This window comes from Chionomys nivalis, chromosome 1 (genome assembly GCF_950005125.1).
Source record: "Chionomys nivalis chromosome 1, mChiNiv1.1, whole genome shotgun sequence".
NCBI classification, from domain to species: Eukaryota; Metazoa; Chordata; class Mammalia; order Rodentia; family Cricetidae; genus Chionomys; species Chionomys nivalis.
Window position 1 is genome coordinate 135,474,204 of NC_080086.1, and position 25,408 is coordinate 135,499,611.

The 25,408-nt window shown below is 40.8% G+C and overlaps 1 protein-coding gene across 1 annotated transcript in view; it reads right to left on the reverse strand.

Annotated features, from left to right (window-relative positions):
• Positions 1-25,408, reverse strand: part of Babam2 (BRISC and BRCA1 A complex member 2) — a 388,193-nt gene that overhangs the window by 342,359 nt on the left and 20,426 nt on the right. The window contains exon 3 of the mRNA XM_057773524.1: positions 2,288-2,364. Within this exon, the coding sequence (XP_057629507.1) occupies positions 2,288-2,364 (77 nt within the window). The remainder of the gene's footprint in view (positions 1-2,287; positions 2,365-25,408) is intronic.

Below are 25,408 nucleotides of genomic sequence, written 5' to 3' on the forward strand. Positions count from 1 at the left end.
GGGGGGGGGTATACAGATGTTGACCATGGAAAAGTTTTTCTCTAGCCTTTGCGAGGCCCTGAATTTGATGCCCAGATTAAGAAAAAAGTACAAGTTTTAAACTACAAAGTAAATGACACAGGAACCAATAATGGTGATGTACTTCCATTGCAGAGGAAGAGAGAGATACTGAAAGCAGGACAGGAAGTCAGAAGATAGCATCTAAACCAGGCCAGTCAGGAAACAGGCAAAAACATATTACTGAGAGAAATAGGAATCCTCAGAAGAACTAAACTGAAACCATTTCTTAAAATTATGATGGTTTCCTCTGAAAATAGGAGTGGGAGGCAATGTGGGACAGAAGACCAACGCTTCCTTATCTCTGTAATTCCAGCACTATCTCCATGTCATTCGCAGGAGTGACTTACTTTGATCATTTCTCTTAAACTTAGTTAATTTCTTTTTAAAAAAAAAAAAAAGTAGCAAAATAATCTTGTCCACTACTTCACATAGGCAAAATGTTTTGTGCTTTTGTAGTTTCCTGAGAATGGTCTAATAATGCAAGGTTAATGGGTCACCTATAACCAGGCGGTGGTGGCACACGCCTTTAATCCCAGCCAGCACTCAGGGGGCAAAGGCAGGTGAGTTCGAGGCCAACCTGGTCTACAAAGTGAACAGGAAGGGCTGTTACACAGAAAAACACTGTCAAGATGATAAAAAAAAAAAAAGTCACCTTGTCCTAAATTTCTCATTTAATTTTGTTACTTTTGGTAAATAAATACAAACCAACTCTAGAGAAAACTGAGATGTGGTACCTCCTGGTTAATAAGGGTAGAATTCACTGTCAATTGTCCAAAAACCCCAGTTTATCCACCCATTCCATCTCGTGTGTGTGTGTTTGTGTGTTCACACACGTGCAAGTACAAGAGCAAACATACAAGTGCATGTGGAGGCCAGAGGACAACTTTAGGGATCATACCTCAGGAGTCAGCCACTTTGTTTTCTGAGACTAGGTCCCTCATTGGCCTGGTACTTGCCGGGTAAGCTAAGCTGACTGACCACAAACCCCAGGGATCTACTGCTCTCTGTCCATCTCCAACACTGGGATTGTAAGCATGTGTCCCTGCCCAACATTTTTCAGTGTGGGTTGGGGGGATCAAACTCAGCACTTTATGGCCTGCATTTCTCCCTCACCCATCAGTCTGATATCTAATACCCACATTTTTCATTCCTCTTTTCTTAAGAACAGATCGATTTGAATACCCTGCTCACAAGTACAGGTTTCAGAGAGAAAAGGCTGGGTGCAATTACTGACACTAGCGAAGCAGAGCTATTATCATGTTCACAGTAGGCAAGAGCCTCGGTGCTGTGCTGGTGACAGAGAGGAGCTGATACAGCACAGACAGATGTCACAGATGCTGGCCTGAATCCCAGGCATGCACCTTGTGCGCCATCCAGACAATGCTGGAAACACACAGTATAGACAGTCAGGCCCCTCTTCACACATACTCAGTTTAAGCTGAATAACATATGTCCTTAATTTCAGAAAAGCAGCCAACATCTAAAACTGATTTTAAGAAAAGAAAGTCATGTAAAATGTCTGATTTCCACCTTCTGAGGCAACAGAAGCAGTTTCCTCAGAGACAGGTCATCCCAAGCTGCCCACACTTGCCTGCTTTCCTTGTTTATATTATCAGTTTGCCCCGTGAAGGCCATTTGCATTTCTAACTCTTGCTATAAAGGTCATAGCATGTTGACACACGTAGCCCTTCCCCAGAATCTTAGAGAAAGGATTATGCCAACAGGTTTTGATAGCAATGGGGCATCAGTCATTCTTACCTAAGGTAATTTAAATAATGGGGCATTTTCTTCTTTTTTATATTTCTATTTATTTTATTGGGATGGGGTGGGGTCCCACAGCACACACGTGAAAATCAGAGGACAACCTGCAGGATTCAGTTCTCTCCTACCATGTGGATCCAGGAATTGAACTCAGGTGGTCAGGATTGATGGGAGGCGCCATCTTGCAGGCACAAGGCAATGAGCCTCCTTAATGAGGGCTTGTCTTAGCCCTCACTCCATAAAAATACACACACACACACACACACAAGCATTGTTGTGCTTGCCTCAAAATTAAAGGTTTCTATGTGGGCCTATTCCACTGCAAGAGAAGCCCTGCCACTTGCTTCACTGTGAACACAACCAGGACCAGATGGCAGATAACAAGACAGAAATTAAGCGGAAAGCAGGGCTACCAACAACTAAACCTGCGTCTCTATTCTGAACAAGGCGGCCAGCGTTTACTCACACTTTAACGTCTCCCCAGCGTACGGAATGTGCAGCTTGAAGCGGTCGCAGTTGGGTCCAGGAGTCAATGACGTACAGCTTAAGAAATCCAGGGGAGAGAAAAGATTTTTAAGAACAAAATTGAAAAGCCCACATATTTATAACACTTAATAAAGTAAATAAAAAGTAATTTTTATACATAAAAGGCTAAAAGAAGAAAATGAAAGCCTTTACTGGTCATGAAATCTAAGACAATATATGAGCCTTAATCTGAGACAATTATGTATCTCACAATAAAACCTCCATGCTTTCTAACAACAAACACTAAGTGCTTCAAGTACCTCTAGAAAAGAAGTCTATCTTGACTTTTAAAGCCTTGTATATCATCCAGAACGGGTCTCTAGTCCTTGGTGCCAAGAACTGTAAATGCAGAGAAATTTTATGGTCATATTTTAAACATAGATTCTTAGCTTTCACTTTGTTCATACAAAAAGAGCCCACTTTTGGCCTTTTTCTAGCGGCAGATGGTTTTCTTTCTTTCTTCAAAGGTACGATGCTTTCTCTAGCTCTGGCACACCATCCACTCATCTGCAGGAAAGCACAAAGCGTGGTACTTGATTTCAGATAAAATGCAAATGTAAAAGATGGGACTGAGTCAGCCAGCCAGGTCTCACCATTTGGGAGTTTTAGAACTCTAGGACTTTACGAGGTTTGACAATGGCCTCTGCTTCTCCTACAGGTTTGTTTTCTAAGGTATCTACAAGTGAGAGCTTCATCTGCATGACATACACAGCCCTGATCTCTTAGCTAAATAAAAGATGGTGGTGGCGCACACCTTTAATCCCAGCCCTGGGGAGGCAGAGGCAGGTGGATCTCTGTAAATTCAAGTCCAGCCTGGTCTACAAGAGCAAGCTCCAGGACAAGCTCCAAAGATACAGAGAAACCCTGTCTCGAAAAACAAAACAAAACAAAAAAGACTCATAGGAAGCTGATGAAGAGCTCTAGGTGGGCTCTGGCTCGGTTCAACCATGCCCAACTTTCTCATTTTATTTCCCACATTGTTTGCTCTATGCTGTAGAGGCAGCAATCTTTTAAAAACACAGAGTCGGTTCAATAATAGGATTCAATAATAGGATTCTTCTGATTAAAATCCTCCTCTGCGCCTGGTAGAAAAACCAACTCAACTGCCACCACCCGCCGGCCCCTGAACACCCTGCCTCTTACTGGTTATCATCATCTTTTGCTCTTCTGGTTCCGTTTGCTGTGGCCCGTCTGCACTGCCCAGACACCCTCCTTAGCTGCACCAGCCTATTCCTGCTTTTGTGCCCTTGCACATGCTGTCCCCTGCCTGGACTGCGTGCCCCAGGACTTTGCTTGGCCCTCCAAGCTACTCGAGTTTGGATTTCATCTCCTCTGAGGATGTGGAGCAGCACCTGCTTTATCGCAGAACCCTGAATTTTATTTTTTTTTTCCTTCCTGTCCCTGGCTTATCTGTTACTGTTTCATCCTCAATGGAACTGAAATACTGGTCGACTGTAGACTTGGCTGTCTATCTGCTCGGTGTTCCTGATGCACAGAGCAATGCTCAGCACCCTCCTCGAAATGATCTGAATGAGCTGGCACTGGACCACACAGCTGAAGAAAACATGCTTTCGGATGAAGACCTGTGCTGTACGCGCATCTTTCACACATTTCACCTCACCTCCAGAAACTGGAAATGTGCTATTTTACAGTCTACCACGGGAAAGCTAAGAAAGGGACATCAATTCTACACATCTGAAACTGGGAACTACAACTGGGAACTCTTTTTTTTTTTTTACCTAAAATTGCATTTTTATTGTGTGTGTAGGCATACACAGTCGTGTGTGTGCACTCCGGTATGTCGTGGCACACATGTGGAGGTCAGAGAACGACTTGTGGGAGTCGATGCTCTCCTTCTACCATGTGAGCCCCAGGGACTGCACTCCGGTCAAGTTTGGCAGCAAGTAGCTTTACCCAATGAGCCACCTCGCCAGCCCTCAAGTGAGAATTCTTGCTAACCTCAGAAGAGGTGGTTTTTTTCCTACTACTACTTTTCTAACACTTCAGAAACGTCTGCAGTTACCAATTTGATTTAAGAAAATGTTCAGCATAAGGTTCATGTACCCTCAGCCTCAGAGTCTCATCTAAGCACATGCCTCCTAGAATTGTTCTGTGTCTGTTTTCTAACTGTGGCTTGTTTTCTCAATCCAACTGGAGGACTTTAGTGCTGGTAACTGTTACATACATTAAAAAAACAAAACACTGACCACAGTGCTAGGCACTCGACATGCATACCAATAACCACAACTCAAAAACTGTCACTAAAGCATACAGGCCTCGCGGGTTCTCAGAGGGGGCACTGGCATTAGAAATAGTGTTCATGAAGAACACTGTGTGAATAGGTGGGCATTCCAACCAGCATATTATGCAGATAAGGATTTGCTGAGTGAGCCAGGCATAGTGGCACAGGCCTTTAATCTGAGTATTTGGGAGGCAAAGATAGGCAGATTTCTGTGAGTTTGAAGCCAGAGTGATTGACACAGACAGCATGGCCAGGGCTACATAGAGAGACCCTATGTTAAAAAATAAATGAAGAAAGGGAGGGAGGGAGGGAGGGAGGGAGGGAGGGAGGGAGGGAGGGAGGGAGGGAGGGAGGGAGGGAGGGAAGGAGGCTTTGCTGAATGGATGTACCAGCCTATCAAGCCTGGAGTTTGTTCATGATAAAAACTGATGACTTGCTGTTACTGGGAGACGCTCTCATCCCATCTTGAGAAGAGCAGTGTGTGATTATTGGGGAAGGTCAAACACTGAACTCAGAATTTAAACTTTAAATAATTGCTTAAAATTTTTCTAACATTCACTGGGTATGCATTAAGTGGCAACCACTATTCTTGGTTCTGGAATTAAACTAGTTCCATTCACAGTAACTTTTTAATTTGGGCACAATTATCATTTCCATTTAGAGAAGATGTGAGTGAAGCCCCTGGATAATATGTAAATGACTTGTTAGGAGGTGAGAGAGCTACAATCCAGACCAAAGATGTCTGACTACAGAGCCCACTGTACAAATCACCACACTAAGCCATCTCTCAATTAAAGTGATGACTACTAGAATTAATGAAAAAATATAAAGTGGACATTTTTAAGAAATGATATTCTATTAACAAAGTACCAGCAATGCAAAGCAAGTGCTGATAACCAAAAAGAGGTTTTGATCAGCAAGTAAAGGGAGGGGACAGAGGACATGAGAACCAATTATAATTGTGTGTGTGTGTGTGTGTGTGTGTGTGTGTGTGTGTGTGTGTGTGAGGGCTGGCAAGACAGCTCAAGAGGTAAAGCATTTGTCACAAACCTGCCAGCCTGACCAAATATATCTCTTGAAGATTGTCCTGTGACTTCCACATGCACTGTGACATGCTCCACCCACACACATATACACATGTATGCACACACACACACACACCCAAATGTAATTTTTCAGTTAGAAAATATACATGTGTATAAGAGTACCAAAAAATCCATTACTTTGTATGTTAACTAAAATTTAATAAAATATGCATTTCATTAATATGCATTAATGAAAATCACTTATAAATATGTATAAGAACCATATTTGCACACATCAACATCAACCAATGACATAAAAGAGAATAAAGTCCTTGACACTTGATTCTTGAGATTTACAATGCTGATACTCTTGATTCATTTAGCAGATTATTCATGAAAAGTCAAAAAATGGTGAAAAGTAATTTTTATTGATTCCTCTTTAAAACTATTTAAATTATTTAAAATCTATTCCTAGTTATTGAGATATGATTCAAATTATTAAGTTTTCTGTATAAATAGAAAATGGTCGATTTCACTGTACTTCATAGGATTTTAGTTGGCCAAACACTAATGGAGATTAATCAAGATACATACAGGCATCTCACAATCTTTAGAACATCAACATTTTTAAGACAATGCAATATACAAGAAAACATGCTTTCTGACTTAAGGCTAAACCTACTTAATTCAATACTGTCTAAAAAAGTAGTGAGTCTGATCATTTCTGTTCTTTAAGGCATCTAAGAAGAGGAAAATAGATGAATTCAGGGTCCTTCCTGAGAGTGCGTCAGTTCCCTCCTCCAGGGTATTCATTCACACTTGGCATGTTCTCGTACATAACTTCCTGTTTTCGAGATAATGACGTTTGTGCTTCACCAGCAACACTTAACATCCGCTAAGACGGAAGCCTTCAGCTTTGGCAACCTTAAGTAACAGGTGACAGGGAAATAAAATAGGCTCCAAGACCAATAATTGCCTGGTAAATAGCACGAGTCACATGCTGCAGTGAGTAACTGGTAGTTGATATTTGCCACGGTTTTAATTTTATAGAATGAAGTGATTTTGGTTTTTTTTTTTTCAGGATTAAATCAAACATCAATAACTTTACTAACACTAAATCACCTTCAAAATGACCATAGCATCCAAACTGGCTGACATCTTACCTTAACATCTATCTAAATAATCTACAAAATGCAAAGGTATTCAAACCAATTCTAGGACTCAGCCCTTTAATGCAGTTACTACACATACTGCCCACTAAATCAAACTGCCCAAGGTGAAGTTTACACCCCCCTCAAAGGAAGCATGTGAATTAAAACTGGTAAGAAGGAAGTTGCCACATTATACTGTAGTAAATCTCTTACACCATTCTCCGGGAAATGGGACTATCCACTGAATAGCAGGACTTCCTTGACACACCACATGTATATCTCTGTACCACTAAAGCCTAAAGGGTAAATTTCTAGAACCTACTAGGAAATTATGCATTTAATTCCTAGAATAGAATTCCAAATAACCATTACCAAAGTAAGTGACTCATCCTAGGTTTTTTTTCTAAACACCACAAAAATAAAATATTCAATGTGTTTAAGTGTGTTTGTCAATTTGTGTGGCATCAACTGTTATTCCCAGTTTCCATGTAATATCTCCATTTATAAATGATAAATTTCAACTATACCTTAGAATATGGAGTAGAAGATGCTGGTTGGTATTCCTCTGAAAAAAGTCAGATTTAAAATGCAATTATTTTAGTAGAAATGATGGGCTCTAGCACTACTTTTTTGTTTGGTTGGTTTGTTTTGTTTTGTTGGTTTCTAGAGACAGCATTTCTCCGTAGCTGTCCTGGAACTAGCTCTTGTAGACCAGGCTGGCCTCGAACTCACAGAGATCCACCTGTTTCTGCCTCCTGAGTACTGGGATTAAAGACTTGCACCACCACCACCCGGCTCAAACACTACTTTTAATCTATAGCAAGGAAGTGTACGGTGGGCCTGTGCCTCTAATCCCAGCACTAGCAAGCAGAGGCAGGTAAATCTCCATCTCAGTAAATTCAAGGCCAGCCTGAACCACACATCAAGTTCCAGGACAACCAGAACTGCATGGAGACCCTGTCTCACACAAGAAAGGAAGGGCAGGGCAGGGAAGGAAGGGCAGGGAAGGAAGATGGCTCAAGTTCAACCCCCAACACGGCACAAAGATTATATATCAGTACCAAATGGTTGAATATAGATATAAATATCACAACAGATGTGCTAAGATCTTTATGCAGAAACCTATTATTGTTTTAAAAGTAAAATAAAACAGAGAGGAATCGTGTGTATGAATTAAGACCCGTGATGAGAAGACATGGCAGCAGCACTCTTTAAATAGCCCCAAACACAACACATGATGTTCACTGGCTAAAGGACAGATTAAAAAAAGATAAAATAGACAACACAAACATTGTATAGTAATGAAAAAGTACTTTCACTGAATGAAAGACTGTATACTATCATAATTCCATTATTTAAAATTCAAAATTATAAAAAGTAATATTGCGTATGCTAAGTGACAAAAGAAAATTACTATGATAAAAATCAAAATGATTTAACTACTGGAAAAGAAAGAAAAGGCCAATGACAAGAAGAACACATAGCACTCCTAGGATGCTGACGTTTCTGTGTGTGTGCGCGTACACAAACAAATGTGGTATGTATGCATGGAAATACAGAGGCCAGAGGCCAGTGTCCTGCTCTACCACTTTCTACCTTACTCCTTTGAGACAGGGTCTCTCACTAACCTGGAACTAAGCTGGTGGCCAGCAAACCCCAGTGATCCTTCTTTCTCTGGCCAGCCAGTACAGTTACTCACAAGTCTGGGTTACAGGCACATGTGAAGCAGTGCCCAACCTTTTCCTAGGTGCTGGGATCCAAACTCAGGTCCTCATGGTTTCAAGCAAGCTCTTACCCACTCAGCCATCTCCCACCCCCCAACACTTTATTTCTTGACCTGAAGGCCAAGACGGTCATGTTTCGATATCTACTAAATGTAGATACATCCCACATATCATCCATCCCTTGAACTGGACTTTCTATGGTCATTAGATTAGCACAGGGACCACACACACAAGTTCACATTTTATTCTCCAATGATAGTAAATCATTTTTGAAACAACCTGCTCTTGTGTATTTCATTCTTCACATTAGAATTTTTTAACTTATTAAAATAGAAGGTTTTCCAGAAATTTGTGATCAGAGACACACATTTACTTTTTCCAAATAAAATTTGCAACTACTTGTTGAGCATTCAGTGACAGGTACAGAAAATGCTAGAGATACGCAGTCTGTGTTCAGAGCCTATCAGACAACATCATTCCACAGAATGAAAATCTCGGGGAGAGAAGGGTTCAATACTAAAAATGTGGAATAAATCCCCCCTTACCACAGGAAATACAGGTTGGCACTGATGGTAAAGCTGGGTCTCAGCTCTTGAAGACAAGAGTCCTAGGAAGGATGAGCATCACACAATGCCAGATGCCTTATGCTGGTGCTTTCCATTATAATGGACGTAATGCTAATAATGTAAGTACAGGCCGTTTCCAACAAAATCTTTCATATAACTACCAAATAGACTGGAAACTAGTCCACACATGTTGCTAATTTGGCATGTCTTCTATTAGTACCTCCATAATTTTTTCAATGTCTTTTCCAAATATGACTGGTAAAAAAATACCATATTAGAAAAAACATATATTATAAATATTGCTTATTTCATTCTGTGCCATTTTAATTCAGATTTCATGTGATTTATAATCTATACATATAATATAATTAAATAAAATGCATGTATTGAGATTCTTAACCAAATTGTTTGGATTAAACTATAGTCTGAATGATTATACCCCTCCAAAATTCATACGATAAAATCTAATCCCCAGTGTGTTGACACGAAGAGGCAGAAGCTAAATAGGTCACTATGAACGGGACTAGTGCCTTTATAAAAGAGGCCTGACAAAGCCTGTTTATCCTTTGGTCCTGTACCAGGAGAGGATACACAAAGAGCATCTATGCAGAATGGGCCTTCAAGAGCTCTAAGTCTACTTAGACTTATGACCTTAGACTCCCCAGCCTACAGAATTCTGAGAACCAAACTTATATTGTTAATAAATTATCCAGTGTAAAGTCTATGTCATAGCCGTTGAAGCAAACAAAGACAGGGTAGGCAATCAGCAAAGTTCAGAGATCACTGTTCTGAGAATTATAGAGACACGTCTCTTTTCAAGAATCTTGTGCTGTAATCAGAAGACAAACATCACAACAGTAAAGTCAAGACAATTTAAATAACAAGTCGAGGCAACAATAGATGCAAGGCACAAAGCAATTAACATGATTAATTGCCAAATTAGTGGTTTAAGAATATAAGAACAATCCGATTTAAGAGAGCAGGGACACTGCTTTCAGCGGAGTAATCAAGGAATGTTCTCTGAGAAAATGGCCTCTCAGAATGAGCTAAATCCGGTCAAGAAGGGAATGCAGAACACCTCCCTGTAACTGTCCTAAAGCAGGACAAAACACAGGAGTTCATCACTACATGGCTGAAGTTGTCCAGCAGCGTTCCTCCTGGCACACAGCTGACAAACACTGCAGAAATACTTTCCTGTAACAAGCGGCAGGAAAGCAGCACACACTCAAAGAACACCTTAAACAAGCCACACAAAAGTCACAGAGCAACTACTGGTAGCTCTCACACGTAGAAATGTTATTAGAAAGGCCAAGGTCAGCTTACATGTCATTTGTCTACATCTAAAGTACAATATAATCATGTAAAACTGTTATGATAAGCCATTTCAATAGGAATATTCTTATACTCATTTTAGATCATTTTCATCACTTTACCTAAAACAAGTCCTAAGTAGATGCCCACCCTAACATTCAACTCTGGGGCTTTTTATTTTGTATAATATACATATTCTTTGAATTCTTGTCCTTATAAGCAAATATTTACCTATGGAGAATATTTACTTTGGCATGCTCTGGGAGCTCACTTTTGAAGGAGCTAAACTTACAAAGCTTTGATCTGCTTCCCTTATTAATTTTCAAGCCATATGCTTTATTTATGCTGATTATTTCCACAGTGAATCACACTTACCAGGTGCTCAATATATGCTATCTTTCTTTTCTTTCTTTCTTTTTCTTTTTCTCTTTCTTTGCATCATCTACCTACCTATCATCTGTCTATCTACTATCATCTATCTACCTATTATTTATCTATCAATCATCTATTTACCTATCATCACCTACCTACCTACCTACCTACCTATCCATCTATTTATTGGTTTTTAGCTTATTGAAACAGGATCTTATTTGGTAGTCCACACTGGTCCAAACCTCTCCTTCCTCAGTCTTCTTAGTGTGCCATCTATTTTTATGATATTCTTATAAAAAGGAAATCTGAAACAAGTACAGACAGCCCAAAACAGTGTTTATAAAGCACTGAATTGAAAACATTCTCTTTACTCAAAATTCATGCATCCTTGTAAACCCAGCATTTGGGAAGTTGAGGCTAGGGATCAAGAGTTCAAGGTCAGGGGTTGGAGAGATGGAGAGATGGCTCCGCAGGTAAGAGCACTGGCTGCTTTTGCAGAGGTCTGGGCTTTGACTTCAAGCACCCATATGATGGTTCACAAGTGTCTGTAACTCCAGGTCCAAGGGACTTGATACCCTCTTCTGGCCTCCTTAGTCACCTGGCACACACATGGTGCAAAGGCAACCATGCAGGCAAAACACCCAGACATATAAAATAAAATAAATGTATTGTTTAAAACGCTCAAAGGTCATGCCTAGGCACATGGCAAGCTTGAGGCCAAACTGGGCTGCAATAAGATACTATCTCCATACCAATAAACAAGACAACAACAAAAGCCACGTTTCTCAGTATAATCCAAATGCAAAGTAACGATGCTCTCCTGTATTTTCACTCAGCCAACTACTGAGATTTTGAGAAGTTTTCATGCTTATAATTAGCTGCCGTATTTGCTTAAAATGATTTGCATTATCCAGTCTTGCCTCTATTATAATAACTGCATTATCTAGCTATGTCTCTATTCTAAGATAAAACTGAAAAGGCCAACTTCTGGACTGTCAGAATGGCAAACTCTTTCTAACACAGTACTGTTCAAAGTGGAATCCACAGAGCAGCTCTGGTATATAAACTGTTACTAATCCACAAAAACTCATGTAAGAATATTAAAACTTCAAGGCAATGTGTAAAAACAATGTTAAGCCTGATGGATCCAATAAAGAAAAAATAAAGACAAGCCTGATGGTTCCTATTTTTTTCACTTTATTTTTCTAATAATTCATCTTTATGACATACTACAAAAGTATCAGTAAGAAACTGGATAATTTTTTTTAAATCTCTGTTCTGCATCAAAGACCCTCTGAGAAACATTTTACTGATGATTCTTTAAATGCTGAGGGCTGCAGGTTATCAAGATGAACTGCTCTCGTTTGATGTCTCCCACTCTCTCCATTCCTCTGGCTTTCTCACAAGAGTCACAGACACTACTCCTTTATTTCCCAGTGCTCTTTGAGTTCTACTAGGCTGGCAGCAACATCAACAGAGTCCACTGCCTAAGACTTAGCACCAGATTCTCTGAATACTCAGACTGGGAATTCAGCTTCCCTTTCACCATGCACACCTTTGCTCCTGGTGAGATTAGTGACCCTATTTGAAGAGTCACGCTGCCTTACAGTATGAATGCTGGCATCATTTATGGAAATATAAGTTATTAAAATTCTAGTCGGGTAGTGGCGGCGCACACCTTTAATCCTAGCACTCGGGGGGTAGAGGAAAGCGGACCTCTGTGAGTTCAAGGCCAGCCTGGTCTACAGAGTGAGTTCCAAGACAGCCAGGGCTACACAAAGAAACCTTGTCTCTGAAAACCAAAAAATCAAGGGGGGAGAGGGAGAAGAAACGATTCTAAAGCTAGCACAGCTCAGTTGAAACTTCGTGCTTTGTATCTTTTTGTTAAATTTTTGTTGTTGTTGTTGTTGTTATTTTGTTTTGTTTTTCAAGACAGGGTTTCTCTGTAGCTTCAGAGCCTCTCTTGGAACAAGCTCTTGTAGACCAGGTTGTCCTCGAACTCACAGACATCTGTCTGCCTCTGCCTCCCGAGTTATGGGACTAAAGGCGTACACCACCACCGCTTGGTTCTTTTTTTAATTTTTTTTTAGTTCTTTGAGAATATTGTACAATGTGTTTTGAACATGTTCACCTCCTTCTCTTAACTGTTATCAGATCCACCTGCCATTCCCCACCCACACAACTTTGTGTCCTTTTTTATGTTGGTTTTATGCCCATCAAGTGCAGTTTGTGCTGCCCATATATTCTTGAATGTGTGACCTTCTCTTGGAGCATGGTCAGCTTACCAGGGGCTACCCTCCTCAAGAGAACTGACCCTCCCTCTCTCAGCAGCTATCAGTTGCCAAGAGCTCCTTAGCCGTGGGTGAGACTTCCAGCCCACCTCCCAGCTCCATGCTAGGATCTGCTCTGGCTTGAGAACAGCTCCAATATAAATATATTACAACAATAATCATAAAGTACTGGCCTGTGACATCCTGAACTTATGCTCAAAAACATGGCATTCCTTCAATTCTGATAATCTAGCTATACTTACAATTTTCCATTTGGACTATACAACTTTCCTGATTTACAAATTCCTTTAGTTTCTTATACAAGTATATACAAAGAAATACAAAATAAATATATTAAAAACTTGCCAATAATAATTCCAAAAGATCTTTTCATTTCACAGAAATATAATGAATACTAAGGAAAAATAAAACAAGCAGTGTGTATCCTGACGTCACAGTGCTGACAGCCCATCACCACTAACCCATGTCCTGACGTCACAGTGCTGAAAGCCCATCACCACTAAGCCGTGTCCTGACGTCACAGTGCTGACAGCCCATCACCCCTAACCCATGTCCTGAAGTCACAGTGCTGATAGCCCATCACCACTAACCCGTATCCTGACGTCACAGTGCTGATAGCCCATCACCCCTAACCCGTGTCCTGACGTCACAGTGCTGACAGCCCATCACCACTAACCCGTGTCCTGACATCAGTGCTGATAGCCCATCACCCCTAACCAGCCCACACAAAGCTGTTGTAAAAATAATTCTGCAGTACTAACTACTACATCATACTTTTAGTTAAGACTTTCAATGCCTTTCATGCTTTCAACTATTTCATATCTTGTATAATGAAAATGATTACTGGAGTCAAAAATTAAAACAATAACATCCATAAAATAACTAAATGTATTTGATTTTTGCCTTAATTCCAACAATAAAATTAAATTCCTTCCCTCACACTGCTTATCTTTTAGATTTCTACAAATTCTTGTCAAATACCTATTGCTGAGATTTAGCTCTAAAGCTGTAAATTATTTAAAATAAATAAATAATTTTTTTAAAGCTGTAAATTATTGTCAAAAAAAAAAAAACATTTTTAGCCAGCGACTTTTTCCGAGGCATTTCTTTCTTACAGTTATCTTATTTCAGGGGGTGTACACACCACAGCGCATGTGTTGACATCAAAGGACAACTTGAGGAGGTGAGTTCTCTCCTTCCATCAGCTGAGTCCTGGGAACAAAATTCAGGTCCTCAGGCTTGGTAGCCAGTACCTTAACCTACTGAGTCATCTCCCCAGCCTCTTCTGAAGTCCTCTTTAATGCCTAGTTAATTCTGACCTCTCGTCTTAATACCCTAACAAATTTCTATTTGAATTTTAATTGGTCACTAAGTTTTCTTTAAGTGTTCATACCGGGCTGGAGAGATGGCTCAGAGGTTAAGAGCATTGCCTGCTCTTCCAAAGGTCCTGAGTTCAATTCCCAGCAACCACATGGTCGCTCACAACCATCTGTAAAAGAGGTCTGGTGCCCTCTTCTGGCCTTCAGGCATACAGACAGAATATTGTATACATAATAAATAAATATTTTAAAATAAAAAAAAAGTGTCCATACCAAAATATCCTTATAAATGGAGAAGGCTAGAACCCATTGCACAGTATAACACATTAAGTGATTTCCTGGCCAATCTTTTCTTGGAAAAAAAAGGACACAGCATTTGATAGAGAAGACCTGGGCTCTAGTCCAGACCTCCACCACTTATCAGCTAAGTAACCTTCAAAGAGTTTCGCAACCTCTCGGAGACTTATGTCCTCGTGTGTTTAAATTTTTTAAAGAGGGGGATTAAGATTCTACACAAGTTTACTGAGAGCAAAAATCAGCCTAAGTAAGAGATTTACACAACTCAAGGCACTAAATTCTCTTTATGGAAACACACACACACACAAGCAACAGACATTAAGTCAACAGCATTCTGAATCAGCGGGAAGCTCTGGTCAGTATCCACTGCCAGCTCACAGTAAAATCAAAGTTCTTGCCGAGGATGTTCTGCAAGTGTCGTTTCTCTAACATACATAGTGTGCCCCTGCATAGGTTCCCAGTGCCCGAGGCCAAAGGTGTTTTCTTTGGGCCTCAGTCCTCCCCAGTCTATTGCAGCCATCTAAAAGCCCACTGCCTCCCTGGCAGCAGCACAAAGCCCTCTTTACTGCCCCAGGAGCCCTACAGCAGGAGACTTGTTCTCAGCATAGTCTCCTTCCCTACAAACTGTGCAAGCTCAACGCTTTACTGGGAAACTTGCACCACAGAGATGGGACTCCCAGTTAGGCCTCAGCATTCATGGTGTCTTACTCTCCTGACCTAGCCTGAATTTGGTAAGTATCTTTCTAAACCTCTCTCCATACTTTTGTACATATGTATCCATACACACATACGAGAAAGGACTTTTCTATAGGGGTACAATCAATCTATATCTATTATTCTATGGACTGGCTCTGACTTTTTTTCATTCAGTCACAATCAACATAACTTTATCTTGACCTTTTGGAAACCTCAATAGTACCTACAAGTGGTAGGCCTGAATGTGTTCCAGAGAGAGCACAGCTTCCTATAGCATCATCGATTACTTACTGAATAACGACTTTGTGCCAGGAATAGGGCGTACAGTGTGGAACAAAACAGTCATTGTCCTGAGGGAGCTAAGTCTTCGATAAAAACCAACACCAGCAGCAGGTGTGGTGGCACACACCTGTAACCCAGCTTTCAGGAAAGCAAAACAAGATGATTTGTGCGGGTCAGGAGCCAACCCGGCCTACATAGGAACATTCTCTCAACATCCCCTCCAGAAACAGGCAGGTAGATAAAGACATGAAGAAAAGTAAGTAAATATAGCTTATCCTGAGGATACCAGACATACACACCCCAGAGGAAGCCTGAAACCCTGGACATAATTTTTTTATTATTATCTGGGTCTTTAATTTAGTATTTTTATTAATACTTTGAGATCTCTAGGCCCCACCCCCCAACGTCCTGCCATCTTTGTTTCACCCCACTAAGTCTATTTGTGCTGCCCATATACTCACAGGGGCGGGATCATCCACTGAACCACAGCTGGCCTACCAATGGCCATACCTTAACAAAAACTTTAGCAGCCCCAGAAGTCATCAAGTGTCAGCACCTCCTCAGTTAGGGAAGGGGGGCTCAGGAGCTCCTCCTTCTCCATGCTAGCATGTTTACTAACTTGCTGTCTTGCTGGTCATGTACAAGCAACCACAGCAGCTGTGAGTTCCTAATTACAGAGGTCCCCCGTGTCCAGAAAACATTGCTTCGCTCTGGTCCTCCCTGACTTCTGACTCTAATCATCTTTCTGCCTCCTCTTCCTTTCGTGATGGAAACAGAGGCACTGCATGTGTGGTTGAGTTCTCCACTGACATTTACTCTCTGCACTCTGTTGTGAGGCTCTGCATGAACCATCATCCACTGCAAAGAAACGTCTCTGATATGGACCAAGAGCTGCACTGACTCAGATGTACAGTGACAGGAATCCAGAGGGCCGTTTAATACCATGTTCATTTAACAGAATAATAGGAATAGACCCACTCCTGGGCAAAATGAGCTCCCCAGCCAGGTGGTAAGATCTAGAGTACCAGGCATGCACGTCCTTGTATGGAGTGGGTCTTAAATCCAATCAGAAAGCATAGCCCCATAATATCCGTGTCACTATTGTACCCACAGGCTTATCTTGTCACATCAGGCATTACTGTACCTCTCAGGCTCAAGGCTGAGGAAGACTGCTGGTAACTTCCCCACAGCCTACATAGACCTTCTATCCTAGAAAGACAAGTCAGCAGGGGAAGCCTCCTGGTCAGTACCAACCTGATTTCCCCATGTCCTGTCTGTACCTGAAGTGTGTGGGATCTTCAGCAATAACCCAACACTACTAAATCCTCTGGATATGTTTTTCCTAAAACTATATACCTATAATAACGTTCAGTTTATAAAGCAGACATTGTAAGAGACTAACCATGAACAAGAATGAGACAAAACAACTATAACTATATACAATTATAAAAGCCATGTGAACATGGCTGCTTTCTCCTTAAAGTCTCAAGAAATACTAGTATTTTTGGACTGTGGGTGGCTGCAAATAACTGAAACTATGGAAAGTGAAACTGTAGATAAGGAAAGACTATGTAAATACAATACAGTCATCAAAGCACTTACATTACAAAGACAGCATTATCCGCGGCAGCTACTACATTATTGTCCTCACTGATAGACCTGTGTTCTTGAGTTAACCAATGCCTTGGCATGATCTACATCCTATCTCCATAATCGCAACAATCTGATCACTAACATAACAATAAAATCACTAACTCTAGATTAAAAGGTTTCTACTCTGGAGGAAGCAGGTGCGACAGTGAATGAATGGTTTTCCTCTCTCTTGGGGATGTCAGTAATATGAAAATCTGGCTCAATTTCAACATAACTTTTTCTAGTTGTGTGTGTGTGTGTGTGTGTGTGTTGTGCATGTGCAGGTTTATGTGCACACATGCACACATGAAGGCCAAAGGTCAATGTCATGTGTCTTCCTCCATGACTCTCCACCTTGATTTTTTAGACAGGCTCTCTTGTAGAACCTGAAGCTCTTCAATTTGGTTAGACTGACTTGCCAATAAACTCCAAACATTTGCCTATCTCTGCTCCCCCAACACCTCCCTGCTAGCTCTAGGGTGACAGATGTTTGCTCCCATGCCTGGTTTTTAAGTAGGTGCTAGGGAATCTATATTTGCATTCTCATGCCTGTGTGGCAAGCGTGTTACCAAGTGAGCCATTTCCCCATCCCCTTTTCTAGGCTTTAAAGAAAAAAATAGACAGAAAAATGTCACTACTGGTAAAGGAGGCTAGAGAAGTGATCTCAACCTCTCAATGGTTAATTTAGCAAAGTGAAGAACATATACTAAATACCCTGGATTTCAACAAGGTAAGAATTTTGTGCATCAAATGACATTATCGATACTGTGAAAGAGTGCATGTTAATTCTCTACAGCCTATATTGTAGGAAATTATCTGATGAGCCATCAAAACCAAGCATACAACTGCCATACCATCCAGTGAGTCCTGGAGAACAAGCTCAGACAGTTGGTCATCTTTGCCAACACCAGCATTATTCACAACAGCCAAACGACAGATACAACAGACATCATCACAAGAGGTACACAATGTGCTACATAGATGTGTACATGCATAAGCACAAACACACACACACACAATGGAAACATTACTCAGTGTCAGAAGGAAAGAAAATTCTGACACATGCTATAACCTTGAATATACTATGCAAAGTGAAATAAGCTGGTCACAAAAATATAAACACTCCATGATTTCACTTACTATGTACAAGAGTTAAACTCAGAGAGACAAAGCAAAATAGCAGTTGCCAGTGGCTTAGTCCCTGGTATGACTGAGTTTGCAAGACTTAAAAAGGGCTGGTCGCATGTATACGCCACACATTTGGATGCACTTAATGCCATAGAACTGTACACTATAAGATGATAAATTTCATGATAAATATATTTTACCACATAAAAAGTAGGTACAAAGATAAAAGTTGTACCTGTATATTAATAATTTACTCAACCACTAAAAATAATACTTTTAAATGAAAACATCTAAAAGTCCAAAGATGAAAAGAATCATTAAAGATTTAAAAGAAGATGAAAATGTCCTTCAAAACATCAACTTGATTCAAGACTTGCTGTCCAGAAATTGACAAGAGCCAAAGTTGAGATAAAAATCTTTTGAGAAAACAAAAAAGCCAAGAGTAGCAAGGCCAGTGGGATAAACTTGACCTTCATGACTTGCCATAAGAAAGACAACCAAATTACTCAGGAAATGTGGCCCTGAAAAGGAAGGTTATAAAATCATTTCTCAAGCAACATGGCACAAAAATCACGATTATTCAGCAACATGGAAGGTAAAATAGGGAGTTAATCTAAGACCAGGAAAATGGTTCAGTGGGTAAAGGCACTTGTCACCAAGTCTGACAACCTAAGTTCAGAACCCATCACCCACATGGTTGAAGGAGAATCCTGCAAGTTGTTTTTTGACCGTCATACTTATACACACTAAATAAATAAATAAACAAACAAATAAATAAATATGAAGGGGATAGTAGTTCACCTTTCTACACAAGCATAAGGCCCCTTTTAACATGCAAAGTGATGCCACAGAATAACTAATTTGGAGTCTTAAAACACAGTTATTCCCATATAAACATGATCCAACCAAAAGGCTCTCACTTATCTTCTAAACTCAGAGTCAGACCAAATAAAAGCTATTCACAAAATACTACCTTAAATTGGACAGAATGGAGGCTGACGAGATGGTGCAGTGGTTAAGAGCGCAAATAGCTCTTACAGTGGACCTAAGTTTGGCTCCCAGCACTCACCTCTGTCATCTCACAACCTCTCTTACTCAAGTCCAGGGGTCTGATGCCCTCTTCTGACCTGCAAGGGTGTAGTAGTTTGAATGCAATTGGTCCCCATAAGCTCAGAGGGCTATTAGGAGGTGTGGTTTTGTTGGAGTGGGTGTGGCCTTGTTGGAGGAAGTATGTCACTGTGGAGGTGGGCTTTGAATTCTCATATATGCTCAAGCCACATCCAGTGTCTCAAAACATTTCCTGTTGCCTGTGAGTCAAGATGTAAGAACTCTCAGCTCCTTCTCTTGCATCATGTCTGCAGACATGTTGCCTTGCTCCCCACCATGACAATAATGGATTAAACCTCTGAACTGTAAGCAAGCGACCACAGTTAAATGTTTTCCTTTATAAGAGTTGCCATGGTCATGTTGCCTCTTCACAGCACTAGAACCCTAAGATTCACTCAAGGGCCCATAACTCTACACAGACACAAAGACTAACATATAACTAAATCTTTTTTTTTTCTTTTTTGTGCAGATTAAAGGACTGGAAAGACAGCCCAGATGTTAAGAGCATTTGCTGCTCTTTCAGAGGATCCAGGTTTGGTTCCCAGCTACCAACCGGAGGCTGACAACCACTCGTTCCTCCAGTTCCAGGTGAAATGACCCCTTTTTCTGGGCTCCACATGGTGTACTTACGTGCATGCAGTCAAACACATAAAGTAAAAATAAATTAACATTTTCTAAACTGCACATAATAAAAAGTATAAAAGTCAACAGTGAAACAATTTTGTTGCTGCTCCCTTGAAGAATGTGAAGTTGAGTCAGGCACTGACCAGAGTCCTCTGCCCTCTCTCCTTTCCATATTAAACCCATTACTTCCCTTCCTTTCTTTCTCCACCCCAACCTCCATGCAAAATATTTTTTCATTTTACTTTGTTTGTTTGTTTTCAAGACAGGGATTCTCGGTAGCTTTGGAACCTCTCCTGGAACTTGCTCTGTAGACCAGGCTGGCTTCGAACTCACAGAGATCCGCCTGCCTCTGCCTCCCAAGTGCTGAGATTAAAGGTGTGCTGCCGCTACTGCCTGGCCATACAAAATATTTTTAAATCATTCTGAAATGAAGTTGTTGCAGGACATGAAAAGCCTGAGTTTCACACCACATAAAATCCAACCCACATTTATCAAGGTCTGACCATTCCAGATTCTGGAGTACCAAAAGTTCCCAAGTGAGTAATTTCAGGGTCTACTGAATCAAGGCCAATACCACCACTTAAAATCCTAAGTATAAAATATAAACTAAAAACCACATGTGGCTGGGAGGTGCTTGTTTACTTGGGGTTTTGTTTAGGCTCTGACCACTGAGCTATCTCACAGCCTCTTCATACCTTTTATTCTAAAAATGTGACCCACTAAGCTGTCCATGCTGAGTTTGAACTACCTCTGCAGCCAAGTCAAGTCTTGAACTTGAGACCCTCCTGCCTCCCTTAGAGCTACATTACAAGAGTACATCATTCCTGGCTATTGAAGCACCTTTAAGTATTAAAAGCTCCATAGATGGCTTAATTGAAACTACATGTATTACTCTGTCATACAGTTACAATCAGAGTAGAGCTACATAGACAACTTCTGAGATAAAGATCTAAGGGAAGAAAAGAGTATGAGAAGTACAGAGCCTAGGTGTCTTCTGGTTAAACATCTTCCTAAAGGATACTCATTAAAATCAGCAAAACATCAGCAGCATACTTGAGTATCCAGCTGTTTGTAGAACACAGCTAAGCACCGAGATCTAGATGAACTTCTGCCACACCCCGTGCCCACACTAGCAGAGCTCAGCACCACTTATACCTACGATTCCTGGATAAAACTCCTTCCTCCAGTCTGCACACTGTCCCAACAGGTCTTGGATGAAGGTGAGCTACAGGGCTAGGTATCAATTACGGGGTTGAAATTAATGGGTCATCTTCTCCCAAGGAGACATATGAACATATCAATCATGGTATCCCAAGAGGGTAGAAATAGAACTGCCAGCCGGGCGGTGGTGGCGCACGCCTTTAATCCCAGCACTCAGGAGGCAGAGGCAGGCGGATCTCTGTGAGTTCGAGACCAGCCTGGTCTACAAGAGCTAGTTCCAGGACAGGCACCAAAGCTACAGAGAAACCCTGTCTCGAAAAACCAAAAAAAAAAAAAAAAGAAATAGAACTGCCAGGCTCTTAAGGCCAAGACTCAGGCTTTCTCATATTCGATTAGTAAAAGCTAAGTCACAAAGAATCACAAACTAAAGAAGTAGAGAAAGGGCTGGAGCGGGGGCTCAGCAGTAAAGAATGCACACTGCTCTTGCAGACAGCCTGGGGTTAAGTGTCTAACACATCAGACCGTGCACAACCACCGTAACTCCAACTCCAGAGGACCTGACACCCTCTTCTGGACTCTTCCTGCACACACATGACACACATACATACACTCACTCAGATCCACACACAAGCACATAAAAATTGTTCTTTAAAGAAAATAAGGAAACAGAGTGCCTCTTGACCAAAGACAAGGCAAGGTTATATTCAAAGGACAACGAATAAAGGAAGGCATGACTTTTCAGGGCCATTATTATAGCAATCCAACATGGCCAGTGCTCTACATAGAAAGAAACAAAGGTGGCTTGCAGGCGCAAAGAATGTCTTCAGAAGGAATAAAACAGTGCCGCAAGAGCAGTGGCCTCCAAAGACCAAAACAGAGGAGAGGGGAGGCTCCGCAGTGTCCACCATCACCCTCTGCATCCTTCCTCCGATATCAGATGCACTTCTCAGGTTTCAAAAGCGGAAGACTATATATATATATATATATATATATATATATATATATATATATATATCAAGATCTGAGAGGCATTGAAAAGTTGGGAGGAACACAGGCATTGCATTACGGAGAGTGTTATGTTTGGTAACATACAAACGGTTTTATAAGTTACTAAGAAAAAAACAGGGGGCTGGAGAGATGGCTCAGTGGTTAAGAGCACTGGCTGCTCTTCCAGAGGTCCTGAGTTCAATTCCCAGCAACCAATGGTGGCTCACAACCATCTGTAATGAGATCTGGCACCCTCTTCAAATAAATCTTTTTTTAAAAAAAAAAAAAAAAAAACAAATACCCCATTGTTCTCTACTTTCTCTCTCACATACACATAAACAAGACAAAGCAAATGACTAAATTAGTACCTAGTCTATCCATTAAATTAACAAGTAATCTTTGAAACTTATAATATCAAAATTAAGAATGTAGAGGAATTGGCAGCTTCACATATTACTATTAGAAGAGCAACTTTAGCTGGGCGGTAGTGGCGCACACCTTTAATCCCAGCCCTCAGAGGCAGAGGCAGGTGGATCTCTGTGAGTCTGAGGCCAGCCTGGTCTACAAGAGCTAGTTCTAGGAAAGCCAAGGCTACGCAGAGAAACCTTGTCTTAAAAAAACAAAAGAGAGAAAGATAGAGAGAGAGCAACTTTCTAATGCACCTTCTGAAATGTTTGTGTGAATGCTTACTAATGTGTAATATTCTACCGGACTAAGGGTATCACTTACAATGTGTAATATGCTACCAGACTAAGGGTATCACTCAGTAATGTGTAATATACTACCAGACTAAGGATATCACTCACCAATGTGTAATATACTACCAGACTAAGGGTATCACTCACCAATGTGTAATATACTACCGGACTAAAGGTATCATTCAGTAATGTGTAATATACCACCGGACTAAGGGTATCACTCACCAATGTGTAATATACTACCGGACTAAGGGTATCACTCACCAATGTGTAATATACTACTCGACTAAGGGTATCACTCACCAATGTGTAATATACTACCGGACTAAGGGTATCACTCACCAATGTGTAATATACTATCAGACTAAGGGTATCACTCACTAATGTGTAATATACTACCGGACTAAGGATATCACTCACCAATGTGTAAAATACTACCAGACTAAGGATATCACTCACCAATGTGTAATATACTACCGGACTAAGGGTATCACTCACCAATGTGTAATATACTACCGGAATAAGGGTATCACTCACTAATGTGTAACATACTACCGGACTAAGGATATCACTCACCTGTTGAGGGAGCTGAGGGCTGCATTCCTGCCACCCGGCTCCTGGCCGCCTGGCTAGCTTATGCCCTGAAATAACAACACACAAACTGTATTCATTTAAACACTGCTTGGCCCATTTCTATTCATGTGTGTAGCACCCCGAGGTGCGCTTACCGGGAAGATTCTAGCCTACGTCCATCCTGGGTCGGAGCTTCATCGCGTCTGCCCTGGACTGGAGCGGCAGGGTGTCTGAGCTCACTTCCCTTCTTCCCAGCATTCTATTCTGTTTACTCTACCCACCTAAAGGCTGGCCAATCAAATGGGCCAAGGCAGTTTCTTTATTAGCCAATGACCTTCCTCCATCACTCACCAATGTGTAATATACTACCAGACTAAGGGTATCACTCACTAATGTGTAATATACTACCGGACTAAGGATATCACTCATCAATGTGTAATATACTACCGGACTAAGGGTATCACTCACCAATGTGTAACATACTACCGGACTAAGGATATCAGTCACCAATGGGTAATATACTACTGGGCTAAGGGTATCACTCACCAATGGGTAATATACTACCCGGCTAAGGGTATCACTCACCAATGTGTAATATATTGCCGGACTAAGGGTATCACTCACCAATGTGTAATATACTACCGGACTAAGGGTATCACTCACCAATGTGTAATATACTACCGGACTAAGGGTATCACTCACCAATGTGTAACATACTACCAGACTAAGGGTATCACTCACCAATGTGTAATATACTACTGGACTAAGGGTATCACTTACTAATATGAAATATACTACTGGATTAGGGTATCAAAAGCCTTAAAGTGTGCATAATTTGGTCTACAAATTAGGATTTTGCTGATGAATAAGGCATGCATCCACATGGGTTTATGTTTTAGCACAGAGAAAGTCCATCAAATAATAAACCTAGTAATCACCCTATACAAAGGGCCTGTGTTGCCTAGTAACACTGCAGTGGAACTCAACAGTTAACTCATCCAAGCTCAAAGAGCTTCAAACATGAATCTTAGAATGATATTCTTTAATAAATATGGACTACCAATATTCAACGACTTGAAGAAAGCCATTCACATGAAAGATTAGCACAGCACAGAAGAATTTCACCAAAATTAATATCCTTACAGCAATAAGACAGAACACTGTCTCCATGACATTTTGACAGTATATGTATTGGGTATCTCCAAAATTACAGATCAAAGCAACCAACATTAAAAAGGAAAATAATTTGTAATTAGATTTCTGTACCAGCCCCCAAATAATTGTTGATGAAGCTTAAAACAAGAATAGAAACACTTTTAGATTTTCAAGAACTCTACAATATATCTCACCCTCTCCCTTTGTTAGGATACTATAACCTCCAATAAAGAAAGAGAATGACATGAGAAAACAAGATATGGGACTCAGTACAGGAAAAAGGTGAAGACCCAAAATGACAGCAATATGGTAGATCCAGAAACTAACCAAACTAGATTGAAGCAATTCTCCCACTGGCCATTCCCCATCTCAATAAATGACAGGAAATCAAGCTAAGACAGGCAGCCACTTTGATTCCACCTCAAACCCCACATCCAATGTCCTCACTATTCTACCTCCTAAACAGCTTTATTAACCTCATCTCTTTCTGTCATCATTGCCATCACCACATAAGACTCCAACATCTTTCACCTAGGCTATCGTACGGGCCTGTTAACTAGATACCATATCGTGAACAGTAGCGTTTCCACATATGCCAGCTATTTTATTGCTAACACAATAAGATCACATCACATGACCTAAAACCCCTTTCTAGCCTTTCATTTCATCGGGAATGAAACATCTTCAAACCTAGGCCCTCGGGCTCTACGGAATCTACTCC